Source organism: Protopterus annectens, chromosome 4.part0 (genome assembly GCF_019279795.1).
Source record: "Protopterus annectens isolate FY-2018-M chromosome 4.part0, PAN1.0, whole genome shotgun sequence".
Taxonomy (NCBI): Eukaryota; Metazoa; Chordata; order Ceratodontiformes; family Protopteridae; genus Protopterus; species Protopterus annectens.
This window is the reverse complement of record NC_056733.1, coordinates 514,303,265-514,328,264: the sequence shown is the minus strand read 5'-3', so window position 1 is coordinate 514,328,264 and position 25,000 is coordinate 514,303,265. Positions and strand designations below refer to the sequence as shown.

Below are 25,000 nucleotides of genomic sequence, written 5' to 3'. Positions count from 1 at the left end.
AGGTCCTGACTTGCGAACTGTCAACACAAAGGCACACTGCTTATTTACTTTTAAACATCAAATGTAGGAACTTTTCTGCAATATGCATCAGGATGAAGATCATGGATCAGAGTATGAAACGGGCATAAAAGAACTGGCAGATTCAGAGGCCACACATAGTCTTATAGCAGGCATGTGATGTTAACATCATGCAAGGATGTGATGTAGGTCTGTTCCAAGCATAGGATCTTCAAATACAGCATTTAGTTGAATCTAGAACAGAAGCTGCTTTTACAAAAGGGATAGCTATATGGCATATAAAATACTGCACAATAACTGTAGGAATCAATCAATCAGAGGAGGTTAGAAAAGACTGGGAAGAGAGACTACACAAGGAATTCACACGGAAACAATGGAAGGACATATGTATAAGCTTCCAAATATGCAAAAAAATGTAGAAGAGTGAGGATTTTTTTTCTTGAAATTGTTTGAATAGATAGTTTTACACCCCACGCAGACTCCAAAGGATTCTTCTTAGGTAGATGGTAAATGTTGGAGGTGTAAAGGAGAAGACAAACTGCGAACCTATGTTTTGGAAGGGTAATGAGTTGGCAGACTTTAAAACTTCCCTACAGTGTACTCTATCAGAAATACTGGGTGAGAAAATGGGTGCAACTAAGGAAATTATTTTTCAGCTTACAGGATCTGAATTCAAAGACATAGTAAGGCCTTGTTAAGTTTAATTCTGGGGGCTTCCAAAAAAACAATTACTAGAAAGCACAATTCCAAGTCTAAACCAACTGTATTTGAAGTAGCGAATATTGCAACAGAGATAAAAGAACTGGAAGTGGGATCTTTAGAAGAGGGAAGGAGCAAATTACGTAGAAAAAAATAAATAAATTGTGGGAACAATACATGTAGAATATGTTTTGAAGGAGTGATGTTTAAGAGAAGGTAGTACTTGAACAATTTCTGTAATGATGGATTGATGATAACTGTATAAAAGAATGCATGCGATATATAATGTTTGCAACTATGAATATGCTAACACACACTATATATATATATATATATATATATATATATATATATATATATATATATATATATAAAATGTATGTTTGCCCATGTATATATATAAATGTATGTTTGCCCATGTCTTAAGTGATAATTCAATACATGTTAAAAAATAATCAATCTTGAAGATGCTGTGTATGCCGTCATAGAACAATGTAAATACATTCTGGAAGTTAATATGGCTACTTTTTTTTTCTTTTGTTAATCTTCAATACCCTGCCTGCTGGAAAGCCATCATATTTCTCACTACCCATGAGTTTGTTTCTGCTTTACTTTCACACACCACTTTGCTACTGCACTCATTATTTCTCACTTGCGCACACACATTTTTATTTCCATCAGTACTGAAGTGATTTATCTACTTACCTCCACCTTTATGGCACAGCGCCCGATGGCTCGCACTGCCTTTCTAACAAAATCCACATCAACCTCCGTGGCATATTCTTTTAATTCTGCCAAAACCTGTAACAAGTTAAGAAAAGAGATTAAAATCACACAACTGCAGCTCTACAACTGACCATAAATCTAAGTCATGCAACTTTTGACAATAACAAATGTTTTAGGTTATGTTCCATTATACATTTCCACCCAAACAGTATTTGGTTCTCTGGTTCAGTTTATGACTAGTGTGCATTGTGTGTGGGAATCCTCATGTCCTTCCTCTGTCCATGTATGGTTTCACAGGGTTGTGTTCCATTTTCCTTTCACATCCAAAAGACATGCAGATAGGTGAACTTGGTGGTCTAAATTATCAGTTGACATGTTAACAGTGTGTTAAGTATGTGTATTTTTCCTGTGATAGGCTGGTCTGTTCTAAATAAGTTTTCTGCTTTATGCCCTGTGTGTGATGGGACAAGTTCCAGTTTCACACAATAATGAACAGCACTAAGTAGGTAATAAAAAAATAAAGAACATTTAAAAAATAATGGTATGTACCACACAAACCCATTTAAAAGGATGTGCAGTCTGTGACTAGTTATTTCTCCTTTACAGGATCAGCATCCCCAACTCATTCCTCACTTTTCATTTACTAACACTAGTCATGCTCCTTTTTAGTGTCTTTCAAGTGCATGTTCTAACATGGCAACCACCAACAAATAAACTAAGCTAAACCCCATCAGATAACCTTTGATAGGATCTTCACTGAACAATCTCCTGGTACAAAATTCTTGCTCGTTCCATCTCTCATGCTCAGGGGAGTGCAAACATTATGTTGGCACACCTAGCATGTTGTTCATCCAATCTAAAAGGGTACAACCAGCCCAAAGTTCCCCAGTTTTATCTCCAAGTGAAAATTAATAATTAAATATGTAAAATACGAGAAACAAGGACATAAAATTATAAACCTGCTAGACATGCTTCAGCATCTAGCTACACAAGGCAACTGAAAAGGTGATCCAAGAATAGGGATATGGCAGATGGATAATAAGTAGCTAATGCACAGGGCCCTCAAAGTCAAATACTATGAAATGCACTCATCGGTCATAGTGTAGCTCAAGGGAACCTTCAGCAGTGATAACTGACAAGAATACCAAAAACATTTCCCAGACGCATGGGAGCCAGAAAAAACAGTCTCAGGATACAAGCCCTTAAGAAAGAACAGAGTGTATATGGCATGCACTACAACAGTATATCTTTGAAAAGTCAACACAATAGTAAATCCAACTTTAAGGGTTAACCCACATTCTGTAGTCATGTCCTAGCCAGATTTTTCTGGTAAGACACATTTTTGTCACTAAGGATCATGCCAGTGAAGCTGCATGCAAGTGAAATGAGTCTATCATACATATATAGTGAAGTAATGCATGCTCTTTGAGCCTGAAAGTCCTACAGAGAAGTGTAGCGGCAACAGGCAAATAACTGGTGCCAAAACCAGTAATGGTTATAAACAGCCACAAAATCTGAGAAACACTTAAGCTATCCATAATAAATAATAATAAATATATGCAAGTCCCCAACAGTAGAAAGAGGATGAGGAAAAAACCTGTATTATAGCAATAGTCTCACCTTGAAGGTTTACTGTCATAATAAATACTTTGCAAAACTCTCACATCTTTTTCAGAGATTTGATTTGGGGCTGCACTAAACATTAAATCATAACAATATAATCTATTATCTCCTCTAGGAAGCAGTTGCAGGATCCCTGCATCACCACAGTGCCAAATCTATCCAGCATTAGACTAGGATTCCAACTTGTGGTGTTTAGTAAAGGTATGGAGAGTATTTCCAGTAGCAGCTACTAATATATTTAATGTAGAATATTTTCTGAAGTAAGCCGCTACAGCTGATGCCCTAGTGGAAACCACCCTAGTAGCGACTTCCTAAAGTTCATTGCACTTACAGCCAAAAGTACTACAGTGGATCAGCAACTTTGACAGGATTTGCTCCATTACAACAGGCCCTTATTTACATGTCTTTTTAAGGAGACAAGTTGATATGTTTTCCTAGAGTTCTGGGTGCCTCCTACATAATGACATAGTTCTGTATGTACATTTAGCATCTACATGTGTTCCCCTTCATTATAGTAGTTTACCTACAAAACTGGGAACTAAATGGCCCAGAGATGACATACTGCTGAAACCACTGTGGGCATGAAACTAGTATTAGTCTTTAGAGACACTTTTCCATAATGAAAGATGATGTAAGGTTGCTTATAGTTTAAAGTACACCATATGTTGGTCAAATAAGTCCATTTAGAAAACAGACTTGGGATTCAGAGAACAGACCAAAGGTCTTGTAGAGTAATTTCTTAACAGCATGCAGTGCATCACTCTGCCAATGTTTAAAGGTATCGTGTTCCTGTGTATGACCACTGATTGTGAAATAAATTTCATCCTTGAAGTTCCATAATGGTCTATCTTGAATGTGAAACTGCCTTCCCTGAATCAAATATTAGTTCAAAGAATGTTGATATTCATCAGTGCCCTGAATTCATCACCATGAAAAACTCTGTACTTCAGACACAACTTGCCTCACAAATAAGTGTAACTTACTGAATAATATAAGTAATTCTAATGGTGTACTATAAGGGAATGACTTGTATGCTGTAATTCTTTACTGAATTTAGTCTGTGCACTTTCCAGTGTTAGTAAGTCACACAACAATTAAAGAAAGTTGCACTCTAATACTGGTCCTATACAAGACAAACAGCTGCACTAAGACAATGCCCATGTCCCACAAAATTCTTAATTAATACTGTTATACTCAAGGCTTTGCTTTTCACCGATTGTGAATGTGCTTTAAATATTAGGCTGTTGCTCATTTTAATACCAAGATCTTTATAATCAGTTAATATTGATGGCTGTAAACAACCTATACTTACTTTGTTGTGAGCGTAACACCTGCAAAAAGCATTACTCTACAATTTCCTTGACTGATCTTTAGCTCAAGGGCCTTAAGCCAACTAGACACTCTGTTAAGGCAGTTGCTAAAACAGTTAACATCTTTACTACTGGTGATTGGGACACCTGTTTTTATATCAGCATATTCTGATATCAATAGTTAATGCATGTTGAAATAAGTGAACACATTATATTAAAGCAAGACAGGGTCTTAGTACAGAGCCCTGTGGGACAGCACCCATAATTACTGCACAGTCTGAAAAATGAGAATCTTCACTTGCTGTTGTCTGTTGCTAAGCCTAACAGCCAATCAGTTTTGCTATTTAAGAATTTACTAATGCTTTTTTGATGAATCTTTAATCACATGATGTGGAATGTAGCAAGATAAACAGGATCATTGAAGTCCATTAGATAAGTAAAAGTTGATTTTTAATAAAACCATGGTGTGAAATCACACAAAGGGACATTTGTTTCAAACCTGGCACCATAATTGCAAGTAAACACCTTTCAAAGCTTTTACTTAAAAGGGACGCTAGACTAACTGGTCTGACAGTGGTAAATTTGCCAACCATACTCCCTTATAAACAAATAGAACATTAACCAGTTTCCATTCCTCAGGAACATAATAAGCAGAAATAAATAAGATAAACAGAATAGTACGGCATGGTGAAATATAGTTAGCTGTCTTGGAATCTAGTCTGGTCCCAAGGCTACTATATATTTTTTTATTCTAGACAATGATTTCATTACTATATATTCAGTAAAGGTTGGAGTACAAGTGACAGTGTTGCCTACTGTGCAAAGATTCAAGTTGGTAGATACTACTGAGGCGACTATACTGGAAAAGTACCCAGTAAATACATTAGCTAACTCTGGGCCTTCATTAATCAGAGTTCCTACATGAGATATGGGACTAATTCCTTGAGCATTCTCTGTTTCTCATGTTTCCTGTTTCGTTCAACTGACTGATATAACTTGCTGTAGTAGATTTTAAAGAGTGTTTTAATCTCTTGCTAGCCTTACTATAGACCCTTTTTCCAGAGACTGTTAAATCTTCCGAAAAAAAGCTAAATTAGTTTTACCTTTCAGTAGATTTATGTGGAATTTATGTCACGATGGGGGGGGGGTGCAATTCCATGCTCTCATTCCCATTGGAAACTCCTCTCGGAGTCCAAATACTGTTTACACTTGCATCACTGGGGTTTTGGTTACAGCCTACACTAATTCTACAGATGGTTTGGATACTCAAACCATCAAAAGACTTCCCAAATCAGCTTTCTTGGGACCCTAATGTAGGCTTTCTACAAGTCTAGCAATGTACATTTGGACTCTCCTCACTTCTAGGTTCTCTTCCACTTTGTCTCACTGCAAACATCAACTGGATTGTGCTGCATCCTTATCCAAATTCAAAATGATCATCTACCATCTTGCTTTCTACTAATATCCATATTAATTTATCAATCACACTCTAGCACTTTAATGCACTGTAACAAGAGTCTGATATCTCTGTACCGCCCACAGTTGTGAATGCCCCTTTTATTCTGGAATTCTGGCATAAGAATGCTAATTCTGGGATACACCTCTGTCTCCAAACTACCAGGAATACTGTCAGGAGCAATTTCTCCCTTAACTTCCCCAACATCTTGATCACATCGGCCATACAGTGACCTCATCCAAGGCTGCTGCTTTCTTAGACTTAAACTTTCCTTAGAGCTACTCTAACATCTCATAAGGTAGGCTCTTCTTCCTCTTTCATCATAGGCTGTGTATGAGGCAGTTCAACTTTTGTGTTTTTTTTTTCGTACTCCTTCCTTCTGCATTTTATGTTTTATGGACTGGTGAGCAGATTAAGCAGATTGTTGCTGGCATTTCCTTATAAATGGTGTCTGTTGGCTATATTCTTTATCTTTCTGTTTTTGACTTGCAACCTGGTAGGGGCTTCTTTTTGCCATCTGCTGACTCACTTTCCAAAGCGGTACAGTGCTTCTGATGCCTTATTCTTTGCTATTGGGACTGCTCTATTAGCCTATGATGGCCAACCAGTATTCCTTTTTAGCCCATTCCACCTCATTTCCTATTTCTTCCCTCACTCGTTTATTTTAATAACTTCCTAGACTTTGGCATTACCCCACCAGATTATGTTCTTTAATTCCATACCTGTCTCAGCTTCATATTTGTTCTACAGTCTTCAAATATGCTACTTTGAGATGTTGCCATTCTTCTTAGACTCCACACCTATTTCCACCTTCTTCTTAAGGTGCTAGAGCCCCAAACATTTTCTTGAAGTACTGTAGTTTCACTCCAGTTAACTTGTAGGTCCTTCAGCCTTGTTCCTGTTGACCTTAGATCTAATCACTGCTTGCAGCCGATTGTGGCCACTTTGCCTTATGCTGTGGGCCAACTGTTTCAATGGGGATGACTTTGTAATCCCTAATTCTACCTCAATATCCTTTTCTTTACTAGGAGCAAGTCCACTAAGTTACATGACGCCTGCTCCTGTACATGAGCTTGTGACTGTCTTTCTTGCTGAATCAGGTGTTGGCCACCATCAAGCCATTTGCCAGACAGAAGTCTAGAATGGCCTCACTTTCTTTATTCATGCTGTTCCATTAATGTGGACCCAGGCAGTCTTCATATCCAGTTCTGTCCATCCAGATATGACCACTCAGGTCCCATATCATAATCAACAACTGATGCTGCTCTGAAACCGTTGCCTGGATGCATTTTTTTTCCTCACCAGCACAACCCCGTTGTGGGACAATTGCTGAGAATATGGAGGCTGACTGCCATAATTTTATCAACTCTGAAGATATCTCTTACTGTCTTCAACAGACTCCCCCCTCATCATAATTCCCACACCATTTCTAGTCAGTCCTCTCTCCAAGTAGCATACTCTGGTTCTCAAGCCTAGTGACTTTGCTTTACTGCCCTTCCACCTTATCTCCTGGATATACAGGATGTCCAGTGTCCTCTTTACATTCATGTCGTCCACTTCCAAGTTGCATGCATCCTTGTCAGGGAACATACATTTAGTGTAGCAATCTTGAACTTATGCTTGACATGATGACTGGTTTTACTGCCAGCTTTTGCTCAATAGAGAGATCTCAGTAAACCAGGCTGGGAAACTGGAAACAAAGCCACTGGGTTTAATGGCAGGCACGCACTGACCAAAACAGGCACGTAGACCCCTCCCACTGTTGGCAAAGGTCCCAGCTGTAGATAAGAATTGTGCGGGACCTTAACCTATTTATCACTGACAAATACCCATGTCCATTCTTGATGACATTAGTCAACATGACCAAATAACCTATATGAATGCATAGGGCAGGAATAAACGCTACAGATAATTATCCAAATAAATTACCGCTCACTGCATGTCTTTTTAATTTTCTTGTTTTAGTAGCACTAACAGAATTTGCATGGCTACTGTCAGTTTATTCTGACTTTTTACAATACAGACTGCTTTCACTTCATCACAATTTCTCCCAGCTTGGTCATCTCCTGATGCACAGCCAGGATGGAATTTTCATTATTGTTACCAAAGTGAAAATCACTGCATTAGGTGGCTTGCTCAACAAAAAGTAGGTGGTGCACTGTCAGTTTGCATAAGCAATTCTAGTGACTCTGTACTTAAATCTTCAATTTGTATCTTTTTACTTCAAGAAGGATTCGTTTTTACAAACTGAACAATAATAATTCAGAGTCTTGTTCAAAATAATTGTTATAAAACTGCCCATCACCACACTAGGCAAAACTGTTTGCATCAACAGTATCCTCTGTTCCAAGTTCTCTCCAAGATAATTTTAGATTCTTAATCAGCAACTGTACAACACTTATTGCATATTGTTCTGCTTAAGTTTACAAAACACTCGCATGATAGGCAAAACATGCTGTGTCTGCAGCACTGACTAATTGCCTTCCCTTCAAGAAGGGACTGAACCCAGACATGAACAAGGTGATTCACAGCAGTATGGATAATAAATAAGAGTACAAGTTACAACAAACCCAGAGGCTCTTCTACTCTTTCACTCTGTCATGTACATCATGTTAAGACAGGCTTCATCGTGTTTCTGCATTGCATACACAGAAAGCTACTGCTTGTGCTCACGTCTGCTCCCATGTAAGGTTGTTTTTAATATAATACAAGACTCCCAACCTGTGTCTGCTTAGCAAGTCACCTCACTTGTCAAGGAACACACCAGCAACTTTTGACAAATATTTTAAGCTTAGCACACTTCATGTTTTCAAAACGAGGTAGATGCAGTTGTAATTAATGTATTAAAAGTCCTCAAAGCTATCTAATGCCTGCCTGATGAGTCTTAGAGACACATACACACTCTCTCTCTCTCTCTCTTTCTGCAAGATAAATCTCTGGTGTCTGTCTTGCTCAGGAACACACCAGCAACTGTTAAAAATAAAATAACGCAAGTTTAGTTCAGTTCACTACCTCAAAACATTGATCAAGGCTTTGAGATCCTTCTCCTTTAAATCACAGCAAACACTGCTTTCCATGAGACAGACAATGAGCTATCAGCTGGTTCACATCATGTTAATATTAAATTTTTGAGCATGAACCTTAAGTTCCACTGAGAACAGCCATGTCCTCTTGGAAGCCTCAACTGGAGGGGCATCTTAAGACAGCTTTCACAGAGGGATTTGCTACTCTCTATCGAAAAGATGGTACACATGCAAAAAAACAGGCATTTTCTTTAATGGAGAAATATGCCAAGTTGCATTCAGTGACTTAAGTAATGTATAATTCTTGGAAATGGGCAATTCAAAGGGTCCAGGTTTAACACAAAATTTTTCCATTCTGTTTGTAAGAGTCCCTCACAGTAGTTGCTGCATATTCTTTGAGGATGTTTAGAACTCAAAGAAAACATTGCATTTCTATTTTCAAAGCCAACAGACTCAGTGCTTTAAGGGTAGGATGCAATACTCTGCCCTGTCAATGAGTCAGCAAGGACTTGTGCCAAGGCAAGGACCATGAAGGTACAGTAGCTAGCTTCATCAAAACAAAGAACCACAGCTGTTCTGGCTGGAAAACAGCTTAGAATAAAGTTGTTCTCCTATTCTACCTTTACAAATACTTTCTGATAACAAAGGGAATGAGAAAAGGCATAAAGCAAGGTTCAAAGCCCATGTTAATAGAAAGCTTTCCCCAAACTTGGTGATAAAGCATATGAAACACAAAACTTCGGAGATGACTTCTGACATATATGACAAGCAAATCCACTTCCGACATGCCCTGCATGTGCAATGTTCTGAAGAATCTATGGATTCAGCTTACATTTTTGATGTAAAGTCATTTGTCTTTCAAGAGATACTGCTATAAGGTTCCACAGTCCTAGAAAAGGTACTGCAGATGTAAATTATGCTGAAGGACTCAACACCAGGAAGAAATGCCTCTTCATAGACCTGCAAAGATCTATTTCCTCCTTGTTGGTGAAGCACCACATACATGCAGAGCTCCATCTGCTGATTTGAAGGTAAACTAGAAATGAGTCGTCTTAAAGGGCAGTCAAAAGGCAGCACAATGCTTTTATTTCCTTCAGGATGATGTGAAGAGACCTTCTTTTTTGAAAGCAGCTGTCCTGCACAGGCAAACTGCTGAAGTGAACTCTCTACACATGGCACTAACAGCTCACAAATCTCCATCTCTGTCCATTCTAGGCAAACAGCAGCTCTGCAAAGCTCCGTCCATAGGCAGCATTTATCCAGCCTTGTGTCGCGGCTTGTTCTGTTCCTGTTAACAGCTAAGGAACAGCCAGAAATGCATGCACGTTGAGCCCTTGAGCTCAAATCCGACAGGCTGGAAGACCCTTGGTGCAGTAGATAAACTAAAAGGCAAGGCAGTAAATTGATAGTGTGAAGAGAGTACAGCAAAACCCAAGTACCATCTGTAGTTTGGATGGATGGGTATGCAGAGGTATGCCTCCAAGTCCAACGTGGCCATGAACACTTTGGGTGGCAATAGTGGAAACAAGGCTTTGTAGTGATAACATTCTGAAGGAAAGGACCTTAAGAAAAATATTTAGAAAGACAAATCCAGGATGGGCCTCCAAGGGCCATCCTTTTTTGGCACTAGGAAGAGCCCGGAGTAGAATCACCTCCCTTCTAGGCCTGAGGGGACACTTTCTATGGTCCCTTGGGTGAGTAGCTGTTGGATGACCTGAGGAATTAGGTATAGCTGGTTTTGGATGGGAAGGGAATGCCTTGTGGAAGACGCTTTTCCTGACAGACATGAAGTATTCTTTTTCCACTATTGCTAATACCCAGTTTTCTGAAGTGACTTTTTTCTATTGGGGTAGGCAGTAAGAGAGTCGGGATGAGAAGGGAAGCTGGCTGAGGCAGTCATGCATTATTGTTTCTGTCTGGAAAGGGCTGCCTTGGTGTTAGGTTGAGGAGGGGATGCCCTTGGGAAGCTGTCTTTCTAGGTCTTTTGCTGTGTCTAGAGGAGGCAGAGGTGGATGGGGCTGGGGCCCTTCTGACAAAGGTGGTCTTAGCAGGGTAGTTTCTGTAAAATATGGGGATGGAAGAGACCAGTAAATGTTTGAGGTCCTGAAGCTCCTTGCTTTTTCCTGGAGGATTTTAAACAGTTCAGCAGACTGTTTGCCAAGCAGGAATCTGTTGTCAAGTGATGCATCTAAGATTTTTGTTTTAAAATCCCAAGGAATGGGGCTGAAGCCTAAGCCAGGAATACCTGCGCAGTACCAGAGGCTGAAGCTGCAGAAGCTGCAGACCTAGCAGAGGCCTCAGCCGTATCACAGCTGCACTTTATACAATGTCTGGCAAAGTACAGTTTTGTACCTACCATAAATGTAGATGTCCGAGAGATATGCATCTGCAGTCCTTATAAATGGGTTTGTCCTGGCCTCAGGCAGCCCTTCGGTCGGCCGGATTCCAAAGTCTGGGTCTGGCCTCGGCTGATGTCGCACTTCACCAGACGTCATAGCTGCAGTTCAGCGGGTATAAAGGCATCAGCCGACGCCATTTTCCTCAGTGTTTCTTGCCCCAGATGCCAGGTGCCCTCTAGGAAGGCTAAATTTGGATAAATGCAAATGTTTCCAAACAATAGAGAGCAAATAGAAATAAACATGTATATACATATATACAAACAAATACACCATAATAGATTCCCCCAGCTAGCTACAAGATGGGCAAATACCCTAGGAGTACCACAGAGGGGAAGGAGGGTGGGTAATCCTGACTGCAGATGCATACCTCTCGGACATCTACATTTATGGTAGGTACAAAACTGTACTATGTCCTTCAAGGATGCATCTGCAGTCCTTACAAATGGGTAGAATACCATAGCCAAACTGGGGGAGGAGGCTCTAAGGAGGCACTAAGAGTTTATGGTGTAGTTAAGATCCCTTGCAAAACAGCAGTGGCAAAACCTGCTCGGGATCTGGAGTATAAAGGCAGATTATAATGCTTGGCAAATGTATGCACGGAGCTCCAAGTAGCAGCCTCTAAAATGTCTTTGGTAGCCACTCCTCGTAAGAAAGCTGTAGTAGTGGCTGTAGCCCTTGTGGAATGAGGTCTGATGTTTTCTGGAGTTGCCTTTCCATGAAAGGAGTAACAAAATCTAATGCAATTTCCTATCCATTTTGAGATTGTTTGTTTTGAAATTGCTTTTCCTTCCATTCCTGTGGCATATGCTACCAGAAGCTGGTCAGTTTTTCTATAGTTCTTGGTTCTGTCCAGGTAGTAGCGAATTGTCTGTGTACATCCAAGGTATGCAGCAATCTTTCCCCTGTTCTGTGGGTTGGGGAAGAATGTTGGTAGGTGTATTGCTTGGTTTAAAGATACTCTGGAGACCACTTTTGGCATAAAGGTAGGATTAGTTCTCATGGACACTCTATCCTGATGGAAGATAAGGAAGGGCTGTACTGCCATTAATGCCTGTAATTCAGAAACCCTTCTAGCTGAAATGATTGCAAGCAGGAATGCAGTCTTCCAAGATAAGTACTGTAATTCTGCTGTTGCTGCTGGTTCAAAAGGGGGGAGTGTTAACTTTTCTAACACAAAGTTCAAGTCCCATGTAGGCAATGGTGGTTTCCTTGGTGGTTTTACATTTTTAATTCCTCTGAGAAACTGTATGAGTAGAGGTTGAGAAAAGACTGGAGGATCCATGTTGTATTCTGCTGAAATTGCTGATGCATGAATCTTAATGGAGGAGTAAGACAGACCATTGTGGAAAAGCTCTGCTAAATATTCCAGGATGTTAGCTATGTTTGCCAGTGATGCATCTACTCCTTTTGTTGCACTCCAAATGAGATATCTTTTCCATTTTGCTGAATAAGTTTTTCTTGTTGAGGGTCTGCGAGCCTCCAAGATAATGTCTTTAACCCTTTGAGATAAATCTGGGTTATTTTGTCTTATGCAATGTTCCAGGCAGCCAGCTGCAGTGTTTTCAGGTTTGGATGCAGGGTTTTGAAGTTGTTCTGTGTTAACAGTAAGGGAACTAGGGGCAGAGGCCATATTTGTTCCCGAGACATGCTCCTCAGTAATGGGTACCAATGCTGCCTCGGCCAGTCTGGAGCTATCAGGATGATCCTTGGACGGTCCTCTTTGATCTTCAATAGCACCTTGTGCATCAAAGGAAGAGGTGGGAATGCATATGCTGTCAGGTTTTTCCAACTGAAAGATAGGGAGTCCACCTTCCAAGCAAGTGGGTGGTATGCCCTCGTGCAGAATTTTTTCAATTGGTGGTTGTGTGGGGATGCGAATAAGTCTATTTCTGGTAGTCTCCATTTCTCTGTAATGGATTTGAAGATGTCTGGATGTAGCATCCATTCATGGGCATCCGTGGTAGTTCTGCTTAGGATGTCTGCTAGTATATTTTCTTTTCCTGGTACAAATATTGCTTGTAACTGAATGTTGAAGCTCAGGGCCACATTCCAGAGGTCCATTGCCATCCGGCATAGAGGGTATGAATGTGTGCCTCCCTGTTTGTTGATGTACCACATAACTGTGGTGTTGTCCGTCCTTATCAGCAATTGACCCGGTCGAAGAAATGGTCTGAATGTCTGAATTGCCAGTTTTACTGCCAGCATCTCCTTTTGATTTATGTGTAGGTTCAGCTGGTCTTGAGTCCATAAGCCTTGTATGCACTTGTCCAGCGTGTGTGCCCCCCAACCGAGGTCTGAGGCGTCCGTTGTGATAGTCTGGCTTGGTTGAGTGCTGTGGAAGGGCAGCCCTTTGTTCAATTGACAGGCCTGAGCCCACCATTGGAATTCTTGCTTCAGGCATGGAATTATTGGAATTTGGGTTTCTAGGCTGTGCTTGTGCTGAGACCATAAATTCCTTAGGTACCATTGTAACTTTCTCATATGTAGTCTGGCATGTGGAATCAATATTATGCAGGATGCCATGTAACCCAGGGCTTGCAGGACTTTCCTTGCTGTTAGCTGGTTCTGCTTTGTTAATGCCATGAAATAGAGAGGAAGGTGCTTCTGTTTTTCTGCTGTGAGGGATGCCATTTGATTTGATGTGTCCAGCTCTGCACCCAAGAAAGTTATCCTCTGGGATGGTATCAGCCTTGACTTTTTTATATTGACTGTGTATCCCAGGGCTTGCAGTATATGAATGACTTTTTTCAAATCTTTTTCTAATTTGTTTTTGTTGTCCGCTTGTAACAGGCAGTCGTCCAGGTAAGGGTAAATTTGAATTCCCTGAAGCCTGCAATGAGCAATTACTGATGCCAGGCATTTCGTGAATACTCTGGGCAGTAGATAAGCCAAAGGGCAATGCTGAGAATTGATAATGCTCTGATCCTGCAAGAAATCTGAGGTATCTTCTGCAATTTGGTCGAATGGGGACGTGCAGTTATGCCTCCTTGAGATCTAGAGTTACCAGCCAAGACTCCTTGCCCAGCATGGGAAGAAGCTGCTGTAGGGTCAGCATTTTGAATTTTGGAACAATGAGGTATGTGTTTAGAGCGGACAGGTCGAGAATAGGTCTCCATTGGTTTTCTTTTCTTGGCACCAGGAAAAGTCTGGAGTAAAATCCTTGCCCTTGTTCCATAGACGGTACCCTTTCTATAGCTCTCATCCTTAGTAAGTGGTGTATTTGTTGTTGAGCTTTTGTCTTCTGATTTGGAGGTAGGTTTGGCATTCCTCTCTTCCTTGGTAGAGTATGGAAGTGAAACCCGTAACCTTGGTCTATTGTCTGTAAAATCCATTTGTCTCCTGTGATGTGATGCCAGTTTACTGAAAATAAGGCTAGCTTTCCGCCTAAGGGTGCTTCTAGTTGTTCCCTGGTAGTCTGTCTCAGAGCCAAGTCACTGTGACTGTCCTGTGGAAGTGGTGGTGGCTGGATCTGTGGCAGTACTTCGCCGATTGTTAGGCTGCCACTGACGTCCCCTGTAGGCACCTCTGGATTGACCCCTGCCTCTTGGGCGCCTATTCCTGCCTCTCTGAGCTCTGGAGGTGTCTGGAAAGGACCAATTCTTGGAAGGCCAGTTCCTACTAAACCTTGGAGGCTGGACCTGTAAGAAATCCTTGACTGCCTGGACAGATTTTGCTTTCTCTTCCACCTTCTTCAGCACCTGCTGTGCAGGGGAGCCAAATAAATTGAGCTTATCCATGGGAGCATCTAGGAGCTTTGATTTAACATGGTCTGGTAAGGACTGCTCTTTTAACCATGCATGCCTTCTGATCACTGTACCAGTCATAGCTGATCTAAAGGAAGCCTCCAGTGCATCATAGCCGCATTTTAAAGAATGATTACTGACCTGCTGAATGTTATGTACCATTTCCTGAACAGAGTTTTTGTCTAATGGTTCAGACGAGGACAGTTTTTTAGTTAACTGATCTAACAAATTCCTGATACTGAATCATGTGGAATTGACAGTTTAAGGCCCTAGCCGAAAGAGTAGCAGAAGTGTAAACTTTTTTACCCCATCTCTCTAAGGCCCTAGATTCCCTTTCAGAGGGGAGGGAGTTTTTGGCAGAGGTAGCTGCTACAGCCTTGGGTCCCTGGGAGATAGTTTCAGGATCTGCAAAAGGAGCCTTATACAAATGATAATGTGTGTCCGGAACCCTGTAGTACCTGTCGGGCTTAGCAGGGGCCGGAGGAAGAGAATCAGGGGCAGTACAAGCATCATTAAATGCATCATCCACAACAGTGAGTACTGGAGGAATGGCTAAAGGCCTATGCTGTGGCAAATGCAAAAAGGTCCTAAGCCTTTTCCTAGAGTCTGAAAAATCCTGGCCCTGCCATTGAAATTGTTCCCTCATAGCATGCAAGGTTTCCCCAAAAGAAAATGCCTCAGGTGGAGAGGCAAAAGGAATGGAGTCTTCTGCATCAGAGTCCTCATAAGGAGAATAAGGGCCCTCTGGAGGGTTTGTATTATCTGAATCATCAGAGGAGTAATCTGAAGAAACTGGCTCAGGGGGCACTGCTCTAGGCCTCTTCTCTGGAGGTGGGTGAGAGGCCCTGTCAGGGTGAGGTTGGGATCCCCGGATCAAAGAAATGAGATCCTCTGCTAGACTAAGCATTTGAGAACTAGAGCTAGGCCTGTGAGAGGGGGTCTTAGCAGGCACAGTTTTGGTAGATTTTGCTGCTTTAGCCCTGGCAAAAGCCTTAATCGACATGGATGCAGGGGGCCTAGCAGCTCTACGTGCAGGAGTAGATATATCTAAAGGTATAGTATCAGATAAATCCTGTGAACCTGCAAGAGCAGGTGGGATTTCAGTAGCAGATTCAGCCATGCTGGATGAGGCCTCGGTAGGAGGCAAGCTTTCGGCCGAAGGAAGAACCGTGGACTCGGTTTCAGCCGAAACAGAGACACTCGCGGTTGACTTAACCGCGGTTTCGGCCGAAACCGCGGACCGCGAGTGTGGGTCTTTTTCCTTGCGCTTTTTAGTTAATTGCGAAGTCGGAGTTTCCGACGGCATATTGTAAGCAAAAGCAGAGCCGAAAAACTCCTCAGCAAATTCCGACCGATGTCTAAGCGTCCGTCGGTTGAAAGAAGCACAGGCTAGACAAGCTGCTACGTCGTGGTCTGGGCCTAAACAAGGTAGGCAGTAAGAGTGGAAATCTTTATGAGGTATTTGTTTCCCACAAGTTAAACAGTTATTCACTTTTTCTGACATCGGCTGAGGCAAGAGAGAGTCCCCAACGGGGTACTTAGCTTTTTAGAAGTCTTCGGTAGTAGTAATCTCTGGTTCTGACCGACCGGCACTGGCGAACAGCTTCTGCTTCGGGCACCACGCGGCAAGAAAGACTGGGGAAAACGGCGTCGGCTGATGCCTTTATACCCGCTGAACTGCAGCTATGACGTCGGGTGAAGTGCGACATCAGCCGAGGCCAGACCCAGACTTTGGAATCCGGCCGACCGAAGGGCTGCCTGAGGCCAGGACAACCCATTTGTAAGGACTGCAGATGCATCCTTGAAGGACATCCTGTGATGCTAAGGACAGCTTAGATGCTACCTGAGAGTTGCTATGAGAGTCAGGCATGGAGGAAAGCAAGGAGGATGCCTGAGAAACCAAGTCTAGGGCATATCTGACCATGTGGGTCTGATAACTGATCGCCCTGAAAGCCAGTGCGGAAGATGTGTACAGCTTTTTTTTTTCCCCCATTCTGTCCATGACCTTGCTGTCCTTGTCTGATGGCAGAAGGGAGGAGGAAGGTATTAGTCTGGACTGTTTGTCAGAGGCCACTGCAATATCTGCAGGATAGTACAGTTGTGTACACTTACCATAAATGTAGATGTCCGAGTGTATTCACTGTTGAGTCATCACACACGGGTTATCCCTGCCAGGGTATCCCTCGGCTGGCCCGAACACCAGACACTTAGTATTTCTGCATCGGTTGCTGTCGCTTGAGGACTGACGTCAGGTCATCAGGAGTACAAAGTAAGGCAGCCAATGCCATTACATCAGTTTTTCTTGCCTTAACCTGTCATGAGCCCCCAAAGTAGGAGGTCAGGTGCTGGTGGAAGAACCCCACCAGTGGAAAATAAATACCAATATGTCCCTTGTAAGGAAAGGAGAATAACAGGGAAGAATTGTAATAAAAAGGAGAAAGAGAAGGAGGATGGAGGGAGGGAAAACAGGACTGCAACAGTGAATACACTCGAACATCTACATTTATGGTAAGTGTACACAACTGTACTATGTTCTTTGTGTTTCACTGTTGCAGTCATCACACTTGGGTAGATTCCCAAAGCTGAGGAAAAGGGTGGAGGCAGTCAAAGAAAGTAGGGGCTGGCTAGGATGCCCCGCAAGACTGCAGAGGCAAACCCTGCCCTGGATTTGGAGAATAGAGGCAGGTGGTAATGCTAAGTAAAAGTGTGAACAGATGTCCAGGTGGCAGCCACCAGGATGTCCCTGGTGGGGACGACTCTGAGGAAAGCTGCAGAGGTGGAGGCTGCTCTGGTGGAGTGTGTCTTGACCCCCTTGGGGGGAGGCTTTCTGTGTTGTTTGTAGCAGAAATGGATGCAGTGTGCTATCCAACTGGAAATGGTTTGCTTGCAGATGGCTTTGCATTCTGCCCCTGTAGCAAAGCTAACCAGCAATTGATCAGATTTTCTGAAGGATTTAGACCCGTCCAGATAGAATCTGAGCTGTGTGTGCACATCTAAAGAGTGAAGAATCCTTTCCCCCTTGTTCTGGGGATTAGGAAAGAAGGTGGGAAAATGAATGGATTGGTTGAGAGGCACACTGGACACCACCTTGGGCATGAAAGATGGGTTAGTTCTGAGGGATACCCTGTCTGCATGGAAGATGAAGAAGGGTTCCGCAGCCATGAGTGCTTGCAGCTCAGAGACTCTTCTGGATGAAGTGATGGCCAGAAGGAATGCTGTCTTCCAGGAGATAAATTTTAGCTCTGCAGAAGAAGCTGGTTAGAAAAGGGGCAGGGTGAGCTTTTCCAAGACAAAGTTAAGGTCCCAAGCTGGTGTTGGTGCCCTTCTGGGGGGGGAGGGCCTCAAGTTGCTAGCCCCTCTGAGGAACTGTTTGATTAAAGGGTGTGACAAAAAGGGCTGCTCATTGAGAAAATGAGCAGAAATAGCAGAGGCATGACTTTTTGTTGAGGAGAAAGACAGGCCACTCTGTAGTAGGTAATCCAGGATGAGAGGGATGGAAAGCTGTGCCATATTGGCTCCCTTAGCCTGGATCCAGGTGCAGAACCTTTTCTATTTATACGCACAAGACTTTCTGGTGCTAGGACGTCTGGCCTCACGGATAACATCCAAAACCTGTTTACTGAGAATGGCAGACTGGTTCGGGGTTAGGGAATAAGCCAAGCTGCCAAACTGTGTGTCTGCAATTGGGGATGCATGAATTCCCCTTCCCTCCGGATCAGGAGGTTTTAAATTTGAGGAAGATACCAAGGGCGCAGCAGGGACAGGCTGCGCAGCAAGGGGTATCAGCGTTGTCGGGGTCCTTGGTTTTTCCTCCTTTATTTTGAGCAGTACCCTGGGGATGAGAGGTAGGGGAGGAAAGGCACAGACCAATAGACTGACCCAGGGGAAGGACAGGGCATCCACTTTCCAAGCCATGCAGTGATGCTCCCTGGTGCAGAATTTGCTGAGCGGATGGTTGGTGTGGGAAGCAAAGAGGTTGACCTTCGGAGTTCCCGATTTCTGAGTTAAGGTGGAGGTACATCTGCTGAGTTGCCATTTGTGCAGGTCCAGAAGACTTTAGTTAACTGGTCTGTCAGAGAGTTGAGGGAGCCTGGTAGGTATTGTGCTAACAGGTGTAGTTGCATGGAAGAGGCTGTGAGCCAAAGGGTCATGGCCAGCTTGCATATATGGTAGGAGTGAGTCCCTCCCTGCTTGCTGATGTACCACAACACAGTGGTGCTATCTGTTTTGATCAGGAGAACCCCTGGAGAGAGAAGGGGTTTGAAAGCTATTAAGGTGTGCTGCACAGCCATCATCTCTTTTTGAATGATGTGCAGAGGTATTTGCTGTGGGCTGTGTTGTCTCTATATGCAGCTGCCATCCAAGTGTGCACCCCAAACATAATCTGCTGCATCTGTGGTGAGGGTCAGTGTGGCAGGGGTTGGGGAGAAGGGCAGTCCCTTGTTGTGGGAGCATGCTGTTGCCCACCAAAAAAATCCTTTCTGAGGCAAGAAATTATAGGTAAAAGAGAGTTTCCAAGTCTTAAGAGTGTAACACCAAACGCTCTTGAGGTACCATTGAAGTTTCCTCATATGCAGTCTGGCATATGGAATGAGTAGTACGCAAGATGCCATGAACCCCAGAGCTTGCAGGATCTTCTTTGCAGATAGCTGGGGCCTGGTGGCTAGTTGAGAGAAGTAGGATGTCAGGAAAATTTGTTTCTCTGGTGTAAGGCATGCCATCTAGGATGCTGTGTCCAGACTTGCTCCCAGGAAGATAATCTTTTGGGTGGGCACCTCTTTGGATTTCTTTTCGTTGACTTTGTACCCCAGGGATGTTAGTAGTATCTTTACAAAGGCCAGGTGCTTGAGCAGCTTTTCCTGGCTGACTGCCTGAATAAGGCAGTCATCTAAACATGGGTAAATTTGAATATTTATTTATCTGCAAAAGGCAATGGCCAGAGCCAGACATTTTGTGAAAACTCTGGAAGCAGTAGATAAGCCAAAGGGAAGTGCAGAGAACTGAAAGTGTTGAGATCCTCCTCTGAAACAGAGATACTTCCTGCATGATTCCCTGACAGGAATGTGGAGGTAGGCCTCTTTTAGATCTAGGGTGGTCAGCCAAGCATCTTTGGAGAGCATGGGTAGCAGCTGCTGGAAGGTGAGCATTTTGAATTTTGGGATCACCAGGAAGGTGTTTAGAATGGATAGATTGAGGATGGACCACCAGGTGCCTTCTTTTCTGGGCCCAGAAAAAGTCTGGTGGAGAAGCCTTGGCCTACTTGTTCTGCAGGATTTGCTTTTGAGCCTCTGCCCACTGATTTGGTGGTAGATCTGGGAACACTTTTGGGGTTGGGAAGGGTGTGGAAGGAAAATTTGTATCCCTGGGACAGAATGTTCAGAACCCATTGGTCTATGATAATGGTGGCCCAAGTGCTTGAGTGAAAGGAGAGTTTTCCTCCTATGGGTAAATGAAGGTGGGCAAAGGGGGGTGGAGGAGGTGAGTCATTGTGAGCTCTTACCATAAGGGGGTGGCTTAGAACTCCCTGGTTTTGAAGTGGAGGTAGTCAGCTGCTTAGATTTCTGTATTCCCTGGGGCTGCTGTTGGGGTGTGGGGGGGGGGGTCTGTTTCCACAGGGCCTAGGCTGGGCCAGTTTACTCGGAGCAGGAAAGGACCAGTGCTTGGAGGGACAATGCTTGCTGAACCTAGGGGGCTGGACCTGTAAGACATCTTTAACTATTTGCACAGATTTTACTTATTCCATCTTTTTTAAGACCTCTTCTGCCTTAATGCCAAATAGGTTATCTTTGTGCAAGGGGGCATCCAACAATTTGGATTTGACATGGTCTGGCAAGGGTTGTTCCTTAAGCCATGCATGTCTTCTAATGACAGATCCAGTAACTGTTGCCCTGTAAGAAGCTTCTAGGGCGTCAAAACCACAGTGCAAAGTGTGTTTAGTTACTTGACTTGCAGAATGCATTAAGTCTTGTAAAGCCTTAGATTCTGACCAAGCAGGAAAGGAAGACATTTTCTGTTTAAGGAGTTCCAATTTATGTTGCTGAAATTTCAGCATATGGAACTGACAATTTAGTGCCCTGATAGCAAGGGTAGCCGAGGTATATACTTTTTTACCTCATCTGTCCAATGCTCAGGAATCCCTGTCTGAGGGGGTGGGATTCTTATCAGAGGTTGCTTTAATCCCTTTTGGCCCTTAAGAAATTACCTCAGGCTCAGCTGTTGGATTGTTAAAAAGATATTTGTGTGAGTCAGGGACTCTATAGTACCGGTCTGGTTTTCTGGGAGCAGGAGGTAGGGCATCAGGGGTCAAGCTGGATTTGAGGAAAACATCATCCACATCATCCTGGACTAGAGGGACGGAGAAGGGTCTGTGCTGTGGAAGATCTTAGGAATTCCCAGAGTCTCTTTTTAAACTGAGGGTAGTCCTGACTCTCCCATTGGAAATGCTCCCTTAATGTATGCAGGATTTCCCCAAAGGAAAAATACTCTTGTGGAAAGGCTGAAGATATGGAGTCATCTGCATCAGAATCCTCAAAAGTGGAAAGGGGTTGCATGTCTTTGTAGTCAGATGCATCAGAGTCATCTGACACATGTTCAGATAAAACTACAGGGGGCAAATCTCTTCCTTTTGGCGGGGGTAGCTTGGCTTCCCCTGATTAGCATGATAAGGTCTTCTGCCATTTTAAGCATTTGCGAATGAGGCAAGATAGCAAGCGCCTGAGACAGGGTAGTCAGTTTCTTGGGTGCGGTTCATACCCTGGGCCTGAGAAACTCAGTCGTTTCTGAAAGAACAGTAGTCGCTAAAGAAGACGTTGGTTTGTGTCGAGATTCAGTAATGCGAAGGACTTCCTCAGAAGCTGGTGCCTGCTCAGTGGCTCTGGGCCCATCCAAGATGGAGACGACCGCAGAATCCTTAGTCGAAGAGTTTTGCGGCATACCGGACTCCAAAAGGGTCTCAGTAGTGACCTGCTCACTGAATACCGCAGGACTGACAACTAGCTTAACAGAATCATCGTTGGTAGGTTTAGACCTGTGCGGTCTGTCTTTATCTTTACTTTTTTCAGAAGAACTGCTGTCGGATGGCTTACTGAAGCCATATTGGAATTAGAGGACTGTAAACGAAAATATCTGGCTACAATAAGGGCCCGATGACTGAAAGTTCTGGCATTGAACAAAGCACAGTTCTGGCGTTGAACAAAGCACAGAAGCGACAACAAGGGACGTTGTGGTCTGGGCCTAAATAAGTGACGCAGTAAGAGTGAAGTCTCAGTGCAGTATTTTCTTTCCACAGGGGAGACAATAATTAACTTTTTCTGACACCAGTTAGTTGCAAGAAAAAAGGATCCCCAACGGGGTACTTAGCTTTAGAAGACTTCAACTTCAGTTCGGTAGATGAAACTCTGGTATCGGCTGACCAGCACACGTGCGAACTGCTTCTGCTTTGGGGTCCATGGCAAGAAAGACTGATGTAATGACGTCGGCTGCCTTACTTTATACTCCTGATGACCTGACATCAGTCCTTAACTAACAGCAACCAGCGCAGAAATACTAAGTCTCTGTTATTCAGGCCGGCCGAGGGCTACCCTGGCAGGGGTTACCCAAATGTGAAAACTGGAACAGTGAAACACGAAGAACATCTGCCATCATTGGCTTAATGAGGAATTTGTGCTCATTAGGGACCTTGTAAAAATGATCAGGTCTTTTGGGAGCTTGGGGCTGTGATTCTGGGGACTTTGAGGTAGATGCAAATACATCTAGGTAAGCTGAAATCACAGGAGGGATAGCAGAGGAGGAGGGTGACTCCACATGAAGTAGTTCAAAATATCTCTTTTGAACCTCGATCATCTGATTTGCATCCCACATGAAATTCTCAATCATTCTTGTAATTGTTTTCCCAAAAGAAATGTCTTTAGGGGTGAGTTGCCCTTCTCATCTGAGGAGTAGTAGTTCAGAGGGAAAGCTAACTGGCAGGTGTAGGTGAGAGATTCATCTGAGGAGGCAGAAGAGAAGGCTTCCTCCTGGGTGTAAGTGGGATAAATGGAAACAGCGGAGGCTAGCCTGAGGTTGTCAGCAGGCAATGTGGCAGCAGAAGAGGCTGAAGGCCTAAGAGCCATAAAGGCCTGAACCAAAGACTGTGAAAATGTATGCCAGTCTGGTTGGTCCTCAGAGGAAGCAGACAAATGTTTAGTTTTTTGCTACCTCTTAAGAGGGATAGACTTAGATGAAAGAGTGGGCCTATCAGGCGTCTGGCCTGTAGGAGAGGATTCAGATTCTTGGATCGTGGGTGGGTGGGCGTCCGGCATAGCCTGGTTCCCCCTCAACCTCGCCGAAAGACGATGTCTGAATGACCTTCAAGGATGTGCCTACTGGAACTTCCAGGGCTGTCACTGAGGGTTGTCACTGAAATCGCCAGTTCTTACGGATGTTCCTCAACCCCTAGATCGGTGGCTGGTGGAATGTCCAATGACGGAGGGGCAAAAGTGGTACACCTTGCAGCCTTGGCCTTATTTTTAGGCAGCTCCACCTTGATGGCTGACTAAAGAACCAGCAAATAAAGCACTCAGCCCTATGTAGGGATCCAGAGATAAAGTTTTAGGGCTGCCAGATGACTACGAAGGGTTTTAGGTATGAACGACTGGCAGATGCTACATGTGGTGTGGTCATGTTTTTGGCCCAAGCAGAACAAACAAAATTCATGCTAGTCCTTGTGTGGAATCTGATGTCCACACTTACATTTCCCCTTTCTTGGAGACATCGGCTAAATAATAAGGGCATGCAACCAAAGCTCAAGCAAGAAAAACGAAATTCCCCAACAGGATACTTACCTGAAGACATCTTCAAGAGCGCTGAGCAAAGCGATCGATCTGACATTCGACTGTGGCAGAGAAGTTCTGGGGTCTATGCATGCATATGTCACATTTAAGGCCCATGGCTTATGGCCCTGCATGTGATGTACCATGTAGCTGGCAGCAACCAGGCTTAAGCTTTTGCATAGGAGCCAGACATTCGGGTTGCCCGAGGTGGAGGATCCCAAAGTAAGAACATTGCAACATGGGAATAGAAGGACATCACCATTTGCCACTAATGTAGCTATGCTATAACAGGCTGCCTTTAGTTATCAGCTTATAAAAGTGCTTACATTTCCTCCTTTTACAGAGGATCAGCATGCCATTTGCCTGCTTAGTAATAATACTGCTCAACATCTGTAAACAAAAATAAAGCTACTGCTGCTACTCTAATCAACATCTTAAAGTCAGAATATTCTAATTTACACCTGTGTAAAGGGGGTAAAAAGATCAACGGAATCTTCCTGATCAAATAAAGTTCAATGGAATCTATAGGCACAAACACAAAATGACACTGACCTGTGCAATATTAGCTTGAGATGCCAGACGAATCATGATGTCCAGCTTTTCTAATTTCACATAGATTGGGTCATTATACTTCACAAAGAAGACCTTCATTTCATGTTTCAGTATCTCAGGCCTAGGAGAAGAAAATGAAATAACATCACACATTCCAACAATCTCCAAGACCAATTAAGAAGAAAACAAAGTTATAGAATAATGCATTCCAACAATCATTATGAAATCCTCTTAAGCTTAGGAATGGAAAGTGAAATTAGTAAGGCACTTAAAAATCTTTAAGATCATTTCATGCTTAGATGTGGTTAAGACTGAACAAAATGCTACATAGGTCATTCAATGACTTTTTGCTACAAACAGATTTGACACTGCAATTAAAAAAATCATTCATAAATAGCACTATATTAATGAACTAATACAAACAGAGCAAAAAACTAAAGGGATCACATCCATTCCCCACTAAAACATCTTTACAACACATGCTTAAACCAATGAACAGTGCCTTTCCAGTGGAAAATAAGTAAGGTTGGGCTCTTTCCTAAAACCCTCAGCCACTCCACAGCCAGTGACTTAAGAACATTTCAGGTCCTGCAAAATACTAGGAAAAAAGATTCAAGCCGCTGTGGTACAGCAGTAGCGTT

At 43.1% G+C, this 25,000-nt stretch overlaps 1 protein-coding gene across 6 annotated transcripts in view; it reads right to left on the bottom strand.

Moving 5' to 3' along the window:
- Window positions 1-25,000, bottom strand: part of AP1B1 (adaptor related protein complex 1 subunit beta 1) — a 1,110,789-nt gene that overhangs the window by 869,863 nt on the left and 215,926 nt on the right. For all 6 annotated transcript variants that reach the window (XM_044068431.1, XM_044068429.1, XM_044068433.1 and 3 more), the window contains 2 exons: window positions 24,360-24,480; window positions 1,423-1,518 (listed from right to left, as the gene is read on the bottom strand). In XM_044068431.1, the coding sequence (XP_043924366.1) occupies window positions 1,423-1,518; window positions 24,360-24,480 (217 nt within the window). The remainder of the gene's footprint in view (window positions 1-1,422; window positions 1,519-24,359; window positions 24,481-25,000) is intronic.